General features: G+C 48.5%; 1 protein-coding gene across 2 annotated transcripts in view; it reads right to left on the reverse strand.

Moving 5' to 3' along the window:
- Nucleotides 1-17,001, reverse strand: part of ABTB3 (ankyrin repeat and BTB domain containing 3) — a 304,103-nt gene that overhangs the window by 42,068 nt on the left and 245,034 nt on the right. Inside the window, exons 5-7 of one of the 2 annotated variants that reach the window (XM_064590665.1) lie at nucleotides 6,066-6,231; nucleotides 3,763-3,852; nucleotides 1,699-1,800 (exon numbers count right to left, since the gene is read on the reverse strand). In XM_064590665.1, the coding sequence (XP_064446735.1) occupies nucleotides 1,699-1,800; nucleotides 3,763-3,852; nucleotides 6,066-6,231 (358 nt within the window). The remainder of the gene's footprint in view (nucleotides 1-1,698; nucleotides 1,801-3,762; nucleotides 3,853-6,065; nucleotides 6,232-17,001) is intronic. The other variant, XM_064590666.1, reaches the window with a different exon arrangement.

Raw genomic sequence — 17,001 nt, forward strand, 5'->3', positions numbered from 1 at the left:
CGCCTGGGAGCTTGTTGGAAATGCTGGCTCTCAGGCACCACCTCGGACCAACTGAATGAGAGTTTGCATTTCAGCAGGATCGCCAGGTGATTGACATGTAGCTTAGATGACGCTCGTGGCACCGGAGTGCTGGGAGACTCCCTTTTGGGGGCTGGGTACACAAAGCCTCGGAGAGCATTAGAGCGGTCTCTTAGAACCACAGGATCTTGAGTTCTGGAGGACTCTGGGGACCACCTGGGCCAACCAGGGCACAAATCCCTTCTAGAACACTCTGGGTAGTTCTGAGGATAGTTCAGCAAGTTTCCTGGCCAGTGAGATCAATCAATTAAGTGGCAGAGTGAGCTTTGAGGAGTTTACTCTGTTCCGTGCATTCCCGAAGATATCTGGGCTTCTTAAAGATGGAGGCTGTCCATGCTGGGTCTCGCTCACAGTGACTGTGCTCTCAGCACCGCTAACGGAACATGGGTGGGGGAGAAATCTGCCTTCTTTCCTACCTATCCAGGGCTCCCTGAGGGCATAGCTGGGAGAGGGCTGCTGACGGCATTCCATGCTTCGTATACCTGCAGGGGAGAGGTGGCCTGACTCTCATTTGGCTTTGCTTGGCTGCCTGCCACTCCTATTCTTGATTTAAAGGCTTGGGGAGGCCACTGCACTTTAAGGGATGGCATTTGTATCCACTAGGCTGCCCCCCGATCCCTTCTTTACTATATCCCTCTACCAGGAGTGAACTGGGCATGACATTCTACAGAGCATTCTATAGGCAGAAGTCAGCTCTCAGCGTGACACATCACACACTCCGCCCCCTGGAACATGACTTTGGATCTGTCTGAAGGAGTCCCATGACCTAGGAAACAACCCAAGATTCCTGTGGATCTCCAACATTGCCCAGTGGTCCCTGTAACATTCTTTCCTGCTCCGCAGACGTCTAAGAGGCTTGGACCACATAAAAGCAAGTGTTCCTGATGTACCCAAAGCTTAGCACTAGGAGGCCAGGTGGGGTAATGGACCCGGATGCTGATTTCTTTTTTTTTTGGATGCACTGAAGACTGAGTTTAAGATCTAGAATGTACTGGATGGCTCGTTCTTGAACAACAACTGTACAACAACCAGAAAAAGTCCAAGCAAAGGACCTCGGAAGAGGACACCTCTCCATACCTGGGGAGCTGTTTCAGAAGACACATGCAAAGGCCCTACTCTAGACCTCTGGGACCAGATTCTCAATAAGTAGGATCCCAGCAAGTGTCTTTTAGAACCGCTCCTTTGGCGACTTGGGGATGCTTCTTTCCAGTAGTTAGAAACCACTAGACTCTACACAAACACCAGGGTCACACCTAAGGGGAGGTTCTAAGGTCTCACACCAGCCAAGTCTTATGTTCATGTTAGGACAAGCAAAATGAACAAATCCACAACATCACAGCTCAGGCCCCACCCCCGAGCAACCAGGAACAACTTCATCCGTTTGCCACTTGTGTGTGTGAAGCTGCGTGTGGGTCTGTGATAATTTCATATTGGTTAAAGCCAGGCCATATAGATCATTACATATGATATTTGCGTTTATATGATATGAATGTGCTATACTTCATTGCAGTTAACCAATATGAATCCCTTAGGGAATGTGCATGCCGGGAGAAGTACAGATTTGCATAATGGAGGAGGTAAAATTAAAGGTCAGACGTGGATAGGGAAATCCATTAATACCTGAACTACAGGAATATGTCCATGCAACACAGCAAAAGTCAGAGCCGTCCAATGGCGGGTCTCGGGGTGGACGGATGGATATTTATGAGGAGTACTGACAACCTATAAACAAATTGAAGTTATTTTCAAAATGTGACCTTTCACAATATTTAGACTAGCAAATCGGACCTATCTGTGGCTGGGCACGTGGGCTAGAGATGTACGGGGGGGCATTCTGGAAGTGCCTTTGGGAAATGTTGGTGATAGTGGGGTGGTGACTGTAAGTCCTCCGTGCTTCGGAAGGACTCCTTTTGGCTTCTCACCCGAAAAGAGTTAAACTGATGATTTCTGACTTCCTCTATGGTGCCTTGGAGGAACTGTAATGGCAGCTACCATGAGCCAGCTCGCCAGCCTGCCCCTTCTTTCTGCTTAAGGAAGGGTGGTGCTTCTGAGGGCCACAGCATGTCAGATAGTGTGAGATGCCAGACCATGACATCCACACCTTTAGGGGAGATTCTCAGCAGCAGCAAACCTCAGGCAAGGGGAGGTCTGCTTCAAGCTTTCAAGCCAGGGAAGACCACCACCCATCTGATGGAGTGACATTCCCATCTGGTCACAGCTCACCCTACCTATCTTCATTTCACTCTTTGGTTGGCTTCCTAGGAGACAAGGACCCTCAAGCTGCTAGAAACCTGGGCACAAACCCTTCCCTGGACACACCGTGAGTGAGCAATCTGATCAGGGTCTTTCAGTATGGGGGCCTCAACACACCCTAGGCCAAAAGAGAGGCAGCAGGGCAGCTGAAGGCTGGGGTCCTGCAGGACCGGCACCCACACATGGCTTTTCTCCTGAACACTGCTGGGGCCATCTAGCCGTGATGCCTGTTTCATTCAGAGCAGCTGAGTTCACTAATCACCTGCCGGTGGGTTGGGAAGGGAGGCCTTGAACTGGGAGCCATGGGATGGGCTAGAGAGGACCAGAGAAGCCCACCAGGATCCAAAGATGAGGAGCCCTTGCAGGGATCTGCACGGTGCTGGGGGATTCATAACAGGCAAGAAAGTCCCCAGTACTTGAAACTTGTGATATCCAAAATGGTCTGGATGCAAAACTGTGTCTACTGCCTGTTTTCCTCAGATGAATATCAAAATCACTAAGTAAAAAAAAAAAAGCACAGTACTAAGACTACAAGAACATCTGATTTTGAGCTAACAAGGTTTTACAGGGTTGCTGGGCTAGGCTTGCAGCATGCCAACCTTCCCAGCTTCTGGGGCTGCCAATAGCTGGCTGCCAGAAAGACAGGATAGAATATGGTCAAAAAGCATGAATTCACCTATTACAAGCCTCGTGGTGTATGTGGGGAAACCGATATTAACTGAATCACAAACTTATGCTAGGTACCCTTTGTATTTATTTCTTCCAGCGACTCTCTGAGATGGGTGTGATTATTCTCTCCCTGTTGCGGATGGGGACTCCGAGGCTCCACAAGGTTAAGCCACCTGCCCAAGCACAAAAGCAAGTTGCGAAGACTCAGCAGTTCCCGAATTTGAGCCCGAGTGTCAAATTCTAAAGCCCTTGGGGGTGTGATTTCCATTATACACCACACCGCCTCTAGGAAGCTTTGCGATTGGCTTTATGACCTGTGGCTTCCACTCAGCCAACAGGCGAACCAATCAGGATTTGGTTGGGAGGGCGGGGGATCTGGGGGAGCTACACCTCAGGTCAGGGTACATGGACCAGCTCTGTATTAGGCAGAAAGGGCTGATGGCTCAGGAGAGCGCTCTCTGCCCCATCCCCAAAGGAATGATGAGCAGTAAGAATCAGACTCAGTTCGGCTGAAGCAAAGAAAAGCTGGTGCTCCCCGCAGCTTTGCTGGTTGTTTTTAAATGAAATGTACAAGCAGGCAGCTCCTCCTGCGGTTGGGCTGGGGCCTTGGGATGGAGGAAATCCGCCAGCTGGTCTGCCCTATTTGCTGGACTGAGCACACTCAGTGGTGTCTCTTGGGAGAAAAAGCCCCGCTCCCCCCTTGCTCATTTGCCCCTGGGGGACTGCCAGGCCGAGGGGCCCTGCAGCCCTCTGCACCCTCACCTCGACATTCAGGTCAGCTCCGGCATCCAGCAGCATCTGAACCATCGCCTCGTCCCCGCGGACGCAGGCGTACATCAGGGGGGTCATGCCCTGCAGTGGGTTAAAGACCAGAGAATGGAGAGGGTTTACACAGGGGCTGTCACTCAACAGTAACAAATGGAAATTCTTACTTGTGTGCAGGTGGCCATGCTTGTACTCAAAACCCAGCATTAAAAAAACAAACGTGCCCCCCTAGGACTCATAAGGTCACAATCCCGCACATTTTGAAACCCAAAATGGAAGCAAAAAATGGGGTGGGGGATGAATTGCCTTTTTTTTTTTTTCCAATTATTTTTGCTTAAGTTGGAGTATTTTCATTTGTCTGTCCTAAGGTGTAGCAGACCTAAGAGTGTTTGCTAAAACAAGTGGCTGATTTCAACTTACAGTTCTTAGGAACTCTCCGGATTCTGTGACATCAGTCCAAACTACCTAATTCATACATACTGTTTCCTTGGCATTTTCTCCTTCACAATATAACAAGTGTCATCTTTGCTTTATATAAGCTGCCGGTCAGTGTCAAGGGAAACTGGATGCCTCTGAGCATGCCCCCATCACTGACGTCTGGTTTGACATTATCATTTACAAGCAAAAGGCAAGTGAATGAGGAACGGCTTTTAGGAATTCCATATTTGCCTGTGACTCCTGATTATTTTGAAGTTCCACAACCAACAGAAGGAAGGGATGGATTTTTCAATAAATGGTACTGCGAAGGTGGCTATTTGGGAAAACATGCAAATTAGAGCCTTATCTCACACCATATGGCAAAATAATTTCTAGTTTGACTAGAGACATAGAGAAAAAATTAAGACCATAAAAGACATCTCACTGGATCTGTTTCTAGGTGCAAAAGGAATGGAAGAAATCACGAATAAAAATCATTACGGTGTTGAGGACATAAAATGGAAAACACTATAAACAAAACTGAAAGGTAGACAATAAATTGAGACGTATTTGTCATATTATAACAACGGGTTATATGTCTAATATGTAAAGAACTCTTCTAAATAAAGAAGATAGTAAAGCTCCAATGAAATACTTGCAAAACATTAAGTAAAAGATTAATAGGGAAACACATATACTGTTGGAGCGTGTGTATAAGGAAACAAAGTCTCTGGAAAAGTAATTTGAGATTGAGAACGTTCAGAAAGGTTGATGTGTTTGAGCCACTATTTCCGCTTTTAAGAATTTCCCTAATGATGAGCATAGCATAACATACAGGATGGTAGAATCATTATTTTGTACACCTGAAACTATTGTGTCAACTGTACTTCAATTAAAAAAACCTTCCCTAATGAAACAATCAGGGATTTGAACAAAGACTTGTGTGTTTAACTCAGCATTATTGATAAAAGTCATTAGAAACAACCTGAATATCCGACAACTGAGAATGGAAAACTGAATCAATAATACGACCATTTAATGTAGCCGTTAAAAATGATTTAAAAAAAAGAATATTTAATGATACTGCAAAGCACCTTTAATATAAATTATTGGAAAAGGCAAGACATTGTAAATCCCTGTTTTAAAAAAATAATTTAAGTGTGTGTGTGTGTGTGTGTTAGGGCTCCTTGCTGCTCAGGAAAATTCTTAGCTGCTATTCTTTCCCTGGAACTCGCCGCATGAGCTGTCCATATGAGAAACAGCTCCATCTGTCCCTTGTGACTTTCCATCTGGGGCTCACATTGAAAACTGCTGTTTGTTTTCTCTGTCTGTGACACTTTCACCCACATGGTGTCTCTTGATTGGTAGATGCATGAGCCTCTCACCGTACCTCAGTTTCAGGGGCTTGGGGGACAGCTGCCTGTTTTTGAGGTGCCTCCTAGGGTTCCCCAGAATGACTTCCGTGTATCTCAAACATACCCTGAAAGTTTGGTAAAAATACTCCCGGAGCTGTTCTGTGATGCAGTAACAGAAAGGCAGGCAGAGAACTAATTTTAACCACGCTGAAAAAAGGACTTGAAGGACACATGCTAAATATAAATGATGGCTATCTGGGTGATGGCATTATTTCCTTTCTGGAATAGGCCTATTTTTCTCTATTTTCCATTTCAGCTGCAAAGATCATGTGCAACTTCTATAAGGATGAACAAGGATGTTTTTGTATTTTAAAAACTAAAACTAACTAAATTAAAAAAAAAAAAAAATCACCTAAGTCACCAGTAGGGGCAGTGCGTGTCCAGGGCCTGCTGTTGCCATCTTGGCATGGGGCAGTGCACCTGGTGGAGGGGCGGGGGGGCGTCCATTCAGACTCTCGGACCCTGTACCTGTTCGCTCATGGTGTTGATCCCATCGGGCCCCAGGAGAGACACTGCCTGCTTCACCAAGTCCGTCCGCCCACAGTTCAGCATCCGGAAACCCAGGTCCTGCTTAAACTTGGCTTCGATGGCCACTGCATCCAGCTTCCGAGAAGCACAAAAGCAGTCGTCGGCCCTAAGGAAGGGAGAGATGGTCAGTTGGGTGCAGTGGCTTCCTCGGGCACTGGTCCTTGAGGACCAGGAGAGCTAGAAAGCACCAAGGATCCTTTGCATTTTCCATGCCAACAGCCTGTTCCTAGGCTCCAATTAAAATATGGATGTCTTGATCCTTTGTCCTTGTAACTGTTGCACCTCTGTTTTCCTCCATGCTTCCAGAGCATGCTGAGCTAAGTATGGTGAGAGCTAATATTTACTGAATGTTGACCATGGGCTAGGCACTCTGCTAAACCCTTTATGTGAGTTAGTTCATTCAGCCCCCACACAGCCCCAAAAGGCAAGTGCTATCATTACCCCTCTTCTAACCATGACGATAAATACACAGATAAAGGACTTGCCCAGGGCCACAGAGCCAGCAACCTGTAGTGGACCCTGTCCCAGCCCCCTTTCTATCCCCTCCTCTTGCTAACCCAGAGGGTGGAAACTGAGGAAAAGAGCCACGTGTTTAGGATTCCTGGTCCCATTCCTGCTTCTAACTAAGCCACTTTGTGGCATAAGGAAAGGTTCAGTTTGTGAGGGAACTACCTTCTTTTTTATCATTGGAGGGAAAGAGAGGGGCTACTCTTCCCGAAAGTTTATGGCACTGAGGCTCCTGTTCATCAGTAAGGCTAGGACCTGGGGGAGAGCCCTTCAGGGGTGAACCACAAAGGGTGCCTCAGGAAGTGGGTGGGATGGGTATGTGCCTGACTCTTCATTGGTTTCTGATGTATCATTCATCTCTGCCTGGGCAGAAGGCTACCGTGAAATAGGAACTCAGGGTAGGAGATAGTAGGGCTCTGGACAGGAGACAGTAAGTTTGCTTCTGGCCACCAGGGGGAGCTGATGCAGTGAAGATAGAAACCAGAGAAAGACGACTGAAAGCTTGGTGTTGATGTGGGGTCTAACCTGCATGCACAGCTCAGGAAGCTGGGCGTCTGGCTAAGCCTCCAAGGGCCTAGTTGTATGAGCACGGAGAGAGACCAAGGAAGGCCCACAGTTGACCAGGAGCCTGGACTCTAGGATTAAGACCTTTTCATGGCAGGCTGGGGAGCCAAGACCACCTAACACTGTTGGAGGACTCTCTAGGGAAGATCGAGGGCCCCGCAGGTGGTGGGGGAGGACTGAAGGACCCTGGGCCTCAGCATCCAAGATGTGTTGGGGTTTGTGCAGTAAGGCTTGATACATGGGGCTCTGGACTTGGGACTCTCACAGTGAGCGTTGCTAGATTTAGCAAATAAAAGTACTTAAGTAAATACTGCATGGAACAAACTTACACTAGAATGTTATTTGCTGTTTATCTGAAATTGAAATTAAACTTTTTTTTTTTTTTTAATTTGAAAAGGGCAGAGCCACTGCCAAGATTTGAAAAGAACACAGGGAGAGACCACAGATCCCAGCATTTCCAGGGGAAGAGAGGAAACCCCCGTGTGGTGGTACGCTGCATCTAAGTTTCCTAAAAATAAAAATGGTCCAGGCCAAATGGACGGGACAGAGCAAAGAGGGTGAGAGCAACGGGGCCAGGTTCTGGGGCATACAATAGAGGCTTCTGGAAAGGGAAAGGGGGTGGTCTGCATGTGTCGTGTTGAGGTGTCTGAAGCCTTGATTGGGTGGGGTGTATGTACAGATCTTGGGGAGGTATCAGATTTGACTAATTGTAGGGAAAACTTTTCTTCTAACAGACCCACTATCTAGTCCGGGAAGAGGTTGATTTGTGAAATCAAGAGCCTCCTTCTTGAGAGCAAAGATGCTATGAATTGCCCTTGTCAGTGAATTTGCAGTTTCCTCTCTCCTGTCTGTGTCTAAGCCCCTTCTGCTCTCCTCCATGCTTGACTGACTGACTCAAATGAGCATTTTTTTTTTTTTTGCTGGAGTCAAGTTGAATTCCACGTGACTGGAGAAATGTTACTGAACACCTACTCTGTGTGGGCACCGTGATAGGGGGCTAGGAGGCGGGAGACACAGACCCCACCCTGTGTTCCCTGAGAGCCCAGACTCAGAAGCCAATAACTCCAAGAACATCAGCACAAGTGTTTACCAGCTACAGAGGCCCTTGATTTTAATTACAAAGAGACAAATGGCAGGGAAATTACTGTAGCTAAGATGGTGATGATAATAATTGTTATTATAGGAAGCTAACGTTTATTGAGTTCTTACTATCAAAATCTAAGCTCTTTCCCTGTATGAAGTCATACAGTCATCACGACAAGTCCACAACGGAGGTGCTATCAGGGGCCCCATTCTAGAGATGAGGTACCTGCCCACGTCACAGAGCTGGTAAGCAGCGAGCCCATATACTACCGCTTTCTTGAGCTCATCTCTTGGATGTCTCTCGGACTCTCAGATGTGGCATGTCCGAAATGCAACTTTTTCTTAACACGTCCACCCCCCCATCCTCCAAACCTGTCCCCCAGTCATCCCGTCTCTGTGAATGGCACCCCTGTCCACCCAGGTGCTCAGGCCAGAACCTTCTCCCATGCTCATGGCCATTCCATCAGCTGTTGATTTCACCACCCCAATCCCAAATCCATCCACGGCTCTCCGGCTCCACTGCCCACACATGGGTTCCAAACACCGGCCTCTCGTCTAGATGAGTGCAGTGGCCTCCTCACGGGTCTCCATCCAAACCAGTCTCTTTCTCTTTTTTTAAAAGATTTATTTCAGAGAGAGAGAGAGGGAGGGGGAGAGAGAAAGAGCATGAGCGAGGGCGGGGGGAGAGGCAGAGGGAGAGGGAGACAAGCAGACCCCCTGCTGAGCAGGGAGCCCACCGCAGGGCTCGATCCCAGGACCCTGAGACCACGACCTGAGCTGAAATCAAGGGTCAGAGACTCAACCGACTGAGCCACCCAGGTGCCCCCAAACTAGTCTCTTAGGCAAGAGTGAGCTTAAAATGTAAGTAAGACTGTGCGGTGCCTCTGCTTCAAACCTTCCCAGGCCTTCCCCTGTACTGAGACTAGAATCCAGCTCCCGGGGCCTGGCCCGCAGGCTCTGCAGGGGTGAGGCCCGTCCCCAAGTCTTTCGGCAGGTGCCGCCCTCCACTGGCCTGGGTGTCTCCTGCCTCGAGGACTTTCTTCTTGCTCTTCCCTCTCCTGGCTCTCTGCAGGGCTGGCTCCTTCTCACTCCTCAAATTTGAACTTGAATGTCACGTCCAAAGGAGGCCTTCTCTAAAGGAGGGCACACCCCTTTCCTGCCTTTACACGCCCCGTCTCTGGCCAATTTCATCCTCCCCTTTCTTAGCACTTTTCACAATCTGTGACTACTCCATTCTAGTCTTCCTATCTGTCTGTCTGTCTATCTATCTTACCGTTTGTTATCTGTCTGTCTGTCTATCTATCTTACTGTTTGTTTGCTGTCAGCCTCCTGGGGGCAGGACCACATCGATCCTGTGGTGCCTCTTACGTTCTTGAAACATACGGTCTTAACTGATGGGGGGGCCATGCAAGACCTGCCATTTATTCTTGAGAGCAGACGCCAGGAAACACCTGTTTTTCAAGAATCCCTCAATCCTACAAAATGAGTAATGGTTACTGAATGTTACCAGCTAAAGCAGGTAAGAAACAGTTTCCACAAAGGCTTGTGAAAACATGGCTTTCTATTCAACCTGGTTTGTTAGAAAATTTAACTCTGTGACATTCAAATTCCTGCAGCATTCCTGTAAACACAACTCAGAGCTCCATTGATTCTTTCTGGAAGGCCTCGGAAGGATCTGCCACTGAAGACCAATAGGTCCCCCTGGGGCCTGGGCATTCGAATACGTGCGCCTTCCGAAGGGTGGGACTTATTTATGCAGAAATCTATTAAGCCACTCACCTGGGGCTTCAACAGAAGGTGATCAACTCTGTGGTTTTCCCCTCTAGTGGCTTTCAATGACGCCATAGAAAATCTGATCAATTTAAGTAAGAGGTCAGCTATGGAAGTAGTCCATTTCTCTGATTTCTCAAGGGCCCCGGCCCCAAGAGATTGGCTCAGTATTTTCCACCCCTTCAAGAATGTGACTTCAGAAAGATGTTTTCCAGGAAGCCTGCAGGCCTGAGCATAGCAAGCAATCGAGTTGCCTTTTCTCCCCTGGGAAGGAGAGAGCTCTGGAAGCATTGGAAGGAGGAGGAGGGCTGTTGGTGTGTTCTGCTCATCTCTTGATATAGTCCCAGTGACAAATGCAAGCAGGTGAGGCCTCAGACACATTTTATTCATATATTCATTTTTAAAGCTAGCATACATGTGAGTTGTGAGCATGAACCCTGGTTCCCAGTGCTGCCTACTTAGCAGCTGTGTGATCTTGGGGCAAGTTCCTTAACCTCTCTGTTGTTCAGTCTCCTGAGCTGTAAAATGAGTTTAGTAAGAACACCTTCCTCCTAGGATTTTGGATGTGGGTTAAATGAGACAATCCATGTACAGTGCTTAGAAGAGTATAGAGCTTAGCACACGGCTCTCATGAAATGTTAGCGATCTCATATCATAATCATTACTGTAAATCACAAAGCAAGGTGTAGACTGGAGAGAACACACTGTATTTGGAAGGACCAAATACAGAGACTTGGAGACTGAAGAACACTGTAGTAATAGCGCTTCTTAAGGTCTCAAATTAGACACTGTAGCTAACAAATTCCACCAGAATAAAGGCAGTCCTTCTCCCAGTGGGGAAACCCTGGCCCCCAGAAAGGCTGCCATGCCTTAGCATGCTTTTGAAGTAAACTGTAAGTGAAGACAGAGGTTGGGAAGGGAGGAGGATGGGGGGGGGGGTCACGCTTGAAGAAAGCACAGTTTCTGGAACAGTTCAACAAGCAGGAAATGGCAGAGCAGAGCCACTCAGGAGGCTGGGGGCCTGCCCAGCTTGGCTCCCAGCCCCTCTTTTCTCCCTTATCCCCAGGACCAATCCTGACTCCACTGATGCAGGAAAGTGCCAGGCAGTTTCCAGGCTCCCTGAGCATGGACTCTAGGCTAACTCTGGTAAGCTCATCCCCAGTGGTTGCCTGACAGCCTGGGTTTGTCACTCACTGCTTATGCTGTGCACTAACCCTGCACAGGTAACTTAATCTCATTCCATTTTCTCACATGTAAAATGGGGACACTAACATTTTTACACATTTTACCGATTTAACAAATACTAGTGCTTACCATGTACCAGGCATATTATAACTTTCTGCAAATATTAACGTGTTTAATTCTCACAATAGCCCCACGAGGAAGGCATTATTGTTATTAACTTTACATACAAGGAAAAATGGGGCACAGAGAGGTTAATTAACTTGTTCATTGTCACACAGCTAATGAACTAGGAGTCAGGATTTAAACCCAGGCAGTCTGGCTCCAGAGTCTGTCCCACTAACCACTCTGTACTGCCCAGTTCCTAACAATGTGCTGGCAATCACTGGGCTTCTGTGCATGACTCTGGGATCTGAGTCTCACAGGCCAAATAGTCCCCACAACCATGACCTCCCCTCACCAGTAAAAAAGAAGCCACCCCTTACTGCCTGGTGCCAGGCACCATACCAAGTGCTCAATTCCTACCACTTCAACTGACCTCTCCTTGAAGGCACTGTTATCATTATTCCCATTCTATGGACAAGGAAACTGAGGCACAGGTCTGAGTGTTCGACAGCAAAGCTTGTCTCCCATGGAGCAGGCAGAGCCTAGTGCTCAAGACCCTCTGTGCTTCCTACCTGCTACCGTGGGCAGGGAACTAACCTCTCTAAGCCTCTTTTCCCATCTGCAAAGCAGGGATGGGATGATAAGAGTAGTATTTAGGCCTCTATCTGTGAGGAGGATTAAGAAATAATACTTCTGAGCTACTCAGCACAGCATGTGATGATAACCATACACAGAATGCATATTTATTTGTATATGCACACTATTTTGTGATTGTAGGTTCTCTTTCCAGGAATTTAACCAGGCATCCGGAAGTCCACCCCTCCCCCCCATCCTCCCACTACACACTTAATCAGTCCCAGGGCAGGTCCTTCCTTGCCCCCCACAGCCCTTTCCAGCTGCCGTGGTGCCCAGTCCTCACCGGGGCTTTGTTTGCAGAGCCTTTGACAGCTCTGATCTTGCTCCATCCAGCAGCTTCTCGCTGCCCCTTCCGTGTTGCTGTTCTTGTTCATCTTGGTCTTACCAGCAGGCTGGCAGTCTGGGACAGAGCGACTTCCCAGGGGGGTGGGGGTGGGGGGGCTGTGGGAGGGGTGGAGCCGCTCTGCCCTGCTCCCATGGAAGATGCCAGTGCCCGCCATCGTGGGGCGCAGGCAGAGGTGTTTACCTGCTGTGGGGACGACTCTGGGGGGTATGCAGCGCGCCCTCTGCTGCCTGGGCCCCAGGACCTGTGATTTGGTTTATAGGATGGTTCCCAAGGCTGACAGTCACATTAGTTGCCTTGGAACAGAGTAAAGATATTAACAGTAGTCCGAGAAATAGAAAAGATCTACAGTTTTCCTAACACACTGTAGTTAACACTAACAGTGGCATTTACAGGTAGCGTTTCCCATGCTAGACATTTTACAGGTAATAGCTCACCTCATCCTCCAAACAATTCCACTGTTCTCTTTTCTTTCATTCATTCATTCATTCATTCATTCATTCATTCATTCATTCATTCATTCATTCGACAGAGAGAGAGACCGCGAGAGAGGGAACACGAGCAGGGGGAGTGGGAGAGGGAGAAGCAGGCTTCCCGCTGAGCAGGGAGCCCGATGTGGGGCTCGATCCCAGGACCCTGGGATCACGACCTGAGCCCAAGGCAGATGCTTAACGACTGAGCCACCCAGGCGCCCCCCACCCCACTGTTCTTTTTACAGATGAAGAAGCTGAGGCATGGAGCTTCTGTCACTTGCCCAAGGTCCCACAGCTCGCAGGTGATACAGCTGGCATTCAACCCCGCTGGTCTGAGTTCTGATCCCACGTTCACGTCCTGCTTAAACCCTCACAGGAACCCCAAAAGGCAGGCTTCCGTATCCCCACCTTACAGATGAGGAAGAAGCATCTGAGAGGCATTAACTAGCCTGCCTTCAAGTCACTTGGCTCCTTCTACTTCCATTCCAACCCAGGCTAGGGGAAATGCCACGATTCATTCATTCCACGTACTGTTCACTGAGCGCCAGCAGCAGGCCCGGTCAGGGTCAGGTGCTGGGTCCAGCAGCAAGCGAGCCAGACTAGGCCCTGCCCGCCCAGGCTGCAGCGAGAAGGACAATAAGTGGGCTGTTGGCTACAGTGGTGACCACGTCATGGAAAATGGAGGGGTCTGGGAGAAAAATGAGAAGCATAACCCTAACTCCAAGTCCTAACTGAGGCTCAAACAGCCGGCCTTTCATGTTCCTCGGTGGGATACCAGACAGATTTATGATGTCGAGAAGGAGACAACGATGCTGATTTCATTTATCTGGAGCCTCGGGAGCTTACTGAAGGGTGGCAGAGAGAACTACTGATGTATATGCCAACACAGCCTGGTTCCTGGCTGCATAACCCCGGTTATGGTGTAACCATCTCTCTCTGGGCTTCCGCACACTCATCTCTAACATGGGAAGAACAGGACATATGCGTTCAGGTTTTGTGACGAATAAGGGAGACCGTGCACACGAACCTATTCTGGCTACTCTGGAGGCCCTGTTGGAATATGGACACATGCCTAGAGAATGTGGGATATGGGGTGCTGACAGAGACTATGAACTTCTAGAAGATGTGGCCATCAGCCAGCCATCCGAAGTGCAACAGAAACATCACAGAGTATGTATGTATGTTTCTTCAGGGATAAGGATAACGTGTTGGCTATGAGGCAACCCCTAAGCCAGGCATGGAAAACAGGGTTAATCTCAGGCACCAACTCTGATTCATTCGTATGGCTGGTTGGAGTATGGTGTGAAGGAGGATTCTGAGGCCAGGTCTTGGCTTAGCCAGGCAAGAGGAACATCAGGGCCCTTTAAAGAAACAGTTCTGAAAGCAATTGGTAAGGTGGGAATATAGGGCCAGAGTAAAGGCTCAGATGAGTGTGGTTTGAAGTCACGGCCGTACCACCCATCACCTGTGTGACCTTGGAGAAATCACATTTCCTCCAACAGCCTCAGTTTTTCTCATCCATAAAAAGGGGGCCTGGGGCTAGTCAAGCTCTTGGGTGCCTCCCAGCATGGGCATTCTCTGAGTTGATCCCATGTTTTCTGGTGCTCATGAACCATTCCTTACTTTGTACCAGCTTTCCTCCCTTCCTCCATCCCAACCCTTGAGCTTCTCTGTTTTTGCTCTTAGTCATGCAAAGACTTGCTCATGGCCAAGAGGAACATCTGGGAAAGAGGTGTGTGTCAAGGAGTGCTGTCTCCCAGCATCCATTCTCCACCCCTCTCCTCAGGGCAGTACAGAATCTTCGTCCCTCACTGAGTTTTGGCATGGCACATGGCACATGGCATAAGAGCCCCATCTCCCCCTCCCCTTGTGGCTGGCGACAGCCATTTGACTGAAGTTCACACCAACAAACATGAGCAGAAGGGATGCAGGAAACTTTCATGTCCTGGTGGTGAGCTGGAGCCAGCCCAAACTGGCTGGGAAAGCCAGCTGTGTGCGTCTTCCCAACTCTGGCTTGGTGACATCTCCTTGCTAGCCAGAAATCAGCCACCGTGGAAGTATGTATACCACAGAATCTGGCAGACACTATAAGCCATGGCTCCCGCTGTTCTGTTATTGAACATTCACTGGCACACCACTGTCTATGTCACCTGCTTAAAAGGGATGTCCTAGCCCTGGCATAAGAGCCCCATCTCCCCCTCCCCAGCAGACCTGCCAACATCCTAACCATGTAGGTGAGCCCAATGTGCTAGCTAAGGCATGGTTGGCCAACTTTTTCTTAGTAAGTGAGGTCGTCACTATTTTAGGCTTTAGGCTAGAGGGTCTCTGTTGGGTCTCGAGGACAGCCATAGACAAATGGGTATGACTGCGCTCCCGTAAAATTTTATTAAAAAAAAATAACAACAAAAAACCAAGCTGACTCATGAGCCACAGTTTGCTGACGCCTGCTCTCAAGGAACTGCAGAGCAACAAGATGGAAGGATTTGGGGTCTTCAAGGGATCTTGTGGAGCAGAACTGCCCCATCGGCCTGCACTGGCTGATCTATTAAATGACGGAGAAATAAACATCTATTTTAGTTAAGTCCCTGTACTTTGAGTTACTCTTGTCAGGAACTAAGAAAGTAACTGCTCCTTATGGCTACTCTCCTAATGCATCAGAACAGAAACATACCTTTCCTAGAATTGAAAGGGTCAGATTTGGCTGCTTTCTCCCATTGCCTAATTTCTGTGTCTCTAAATATGAATAAGAGAGTCTGCAGGTCCAAGGCAGGGGGTATGTAGGAGAGTAGGTTCCTGGGTCTCATTTACAAAGGTCTGGGGACCCACAGGACAAAAGCAAGACAGTGTGCTCTGAGCATGCCTGTGTTTGCACTGGCCAGGCTGCCTGGCGGGGGTGGGTAGAGGGGGCTGAGGGGTGCATCAGGCCTGCAGGTGCTCCCTGCTATGCCCAGCTCTAGTCTCCCAGTTTATTGGGCACCTGGATGAGGTCAGCCAAGGGAGGCGGGGGGAACAAGGCCAAGAATTTGCTGGCAGCAAAGGAGCTCAGTAGTTCTCAAAGAGCCTAGAAGAAAGCCATGTTCTGTTCTTGCTGTGAGGTGCAGGAGGTTCACCTGGAAGAGAACTTCAGGAAGCAGGGAAATGTGCAGGGCGTGGTGCCGAGGGGCAAACTCTAGGCCAGGGCAGTCCTAAGACCCATGCTGCTGGGGCACACACGTGCCCAGTCCTCTCTGTTGTCTTCCATCATGCTGGGTCCACTCATGTGTTCCCTGCCTGGCCTTGGGCCTCTGAGTTTGGACCCTGGACTACTGAAGGATGAATGTGGTAAGTACCAGAATCATAGATAGATATTAAGGAACTAATATGTTAATAATTCTTCATTAATTCATTCTGATCACCTATTATGTGTCAGGCAGTGTGCAAGGCACACTAAGCGCTTCCATTCTCAAAATATTTTACTGATGACTAAATAATAATGATAATAATAATAATAGCAAACACATAAAGCATTTCTTGTGTGCCAGGAACTATTTTAATTGTACATATATATACACACAGAGATGTAAATATATCCTACACGTACCTGTGAATGAATATGTGATGGAGTATGCATGTGTATATACATGTAACATACACACACACACACACACATACTCATTCACATATATGATCTTATCAAATCCTTGCTTTAACCCTGCAGAACTTATCTGCATCTTTCAGAAGAGGAAACTGCAGCACAGAGAGGCTAAGAAACTTACCCAGGTCCTAGAGCCAGCAGATGGTAGGACTGAGATTGGAACCAGGCAGGCTGTTGCTGGAGCCCTGCTCTTCCCGCCCCACCCCTACCCCAGTGCTTGTCTGTGCTACTGAAGGTCTTCCACGATCACTTAGATGCTATTCCGATGCTGCCTGGCTCACTTCTAGATGTCACATCCTGGGCCGGGGGTCAAAGAAACATAAATTCCCACTAACAGTCCACAAACTTGAGGCCCTCTTGGAACTGCCCCTTCCGAGAGCTCCCCATCACCTACCCAACCATTTCTTCTTTCTCACTGTTCCAGCCAACAAGGCCCATTGCCCATGCCACACGCACACTGCTTTCTTTCTTGCCTGCACGCATGGTGTGTCCTCACCTCAGATCCTCTCCCTCTATCCTGCTTTCTTTCAAGTCCTCCTGCAGACAACTAGTCCCACTAAGCAGCTTCTGGCTTGCAGA

Source organism: Mirounga angustirostris, unplaced genomic scaffold (genome assembly GCF_029215605.1).
Source record: "Mirounga angustirostris isolate CCGP_5_RB_7025 unplaced genomic scaffold, mMirAng1.0.hap1 SCAF_5, whole genome shotgun sequence".
NCBI lineage: Eukaryota > Metazoa > Chordata > Mammalia > Carnivora > Phocidae > Mirounga > Mirounga angustirostris.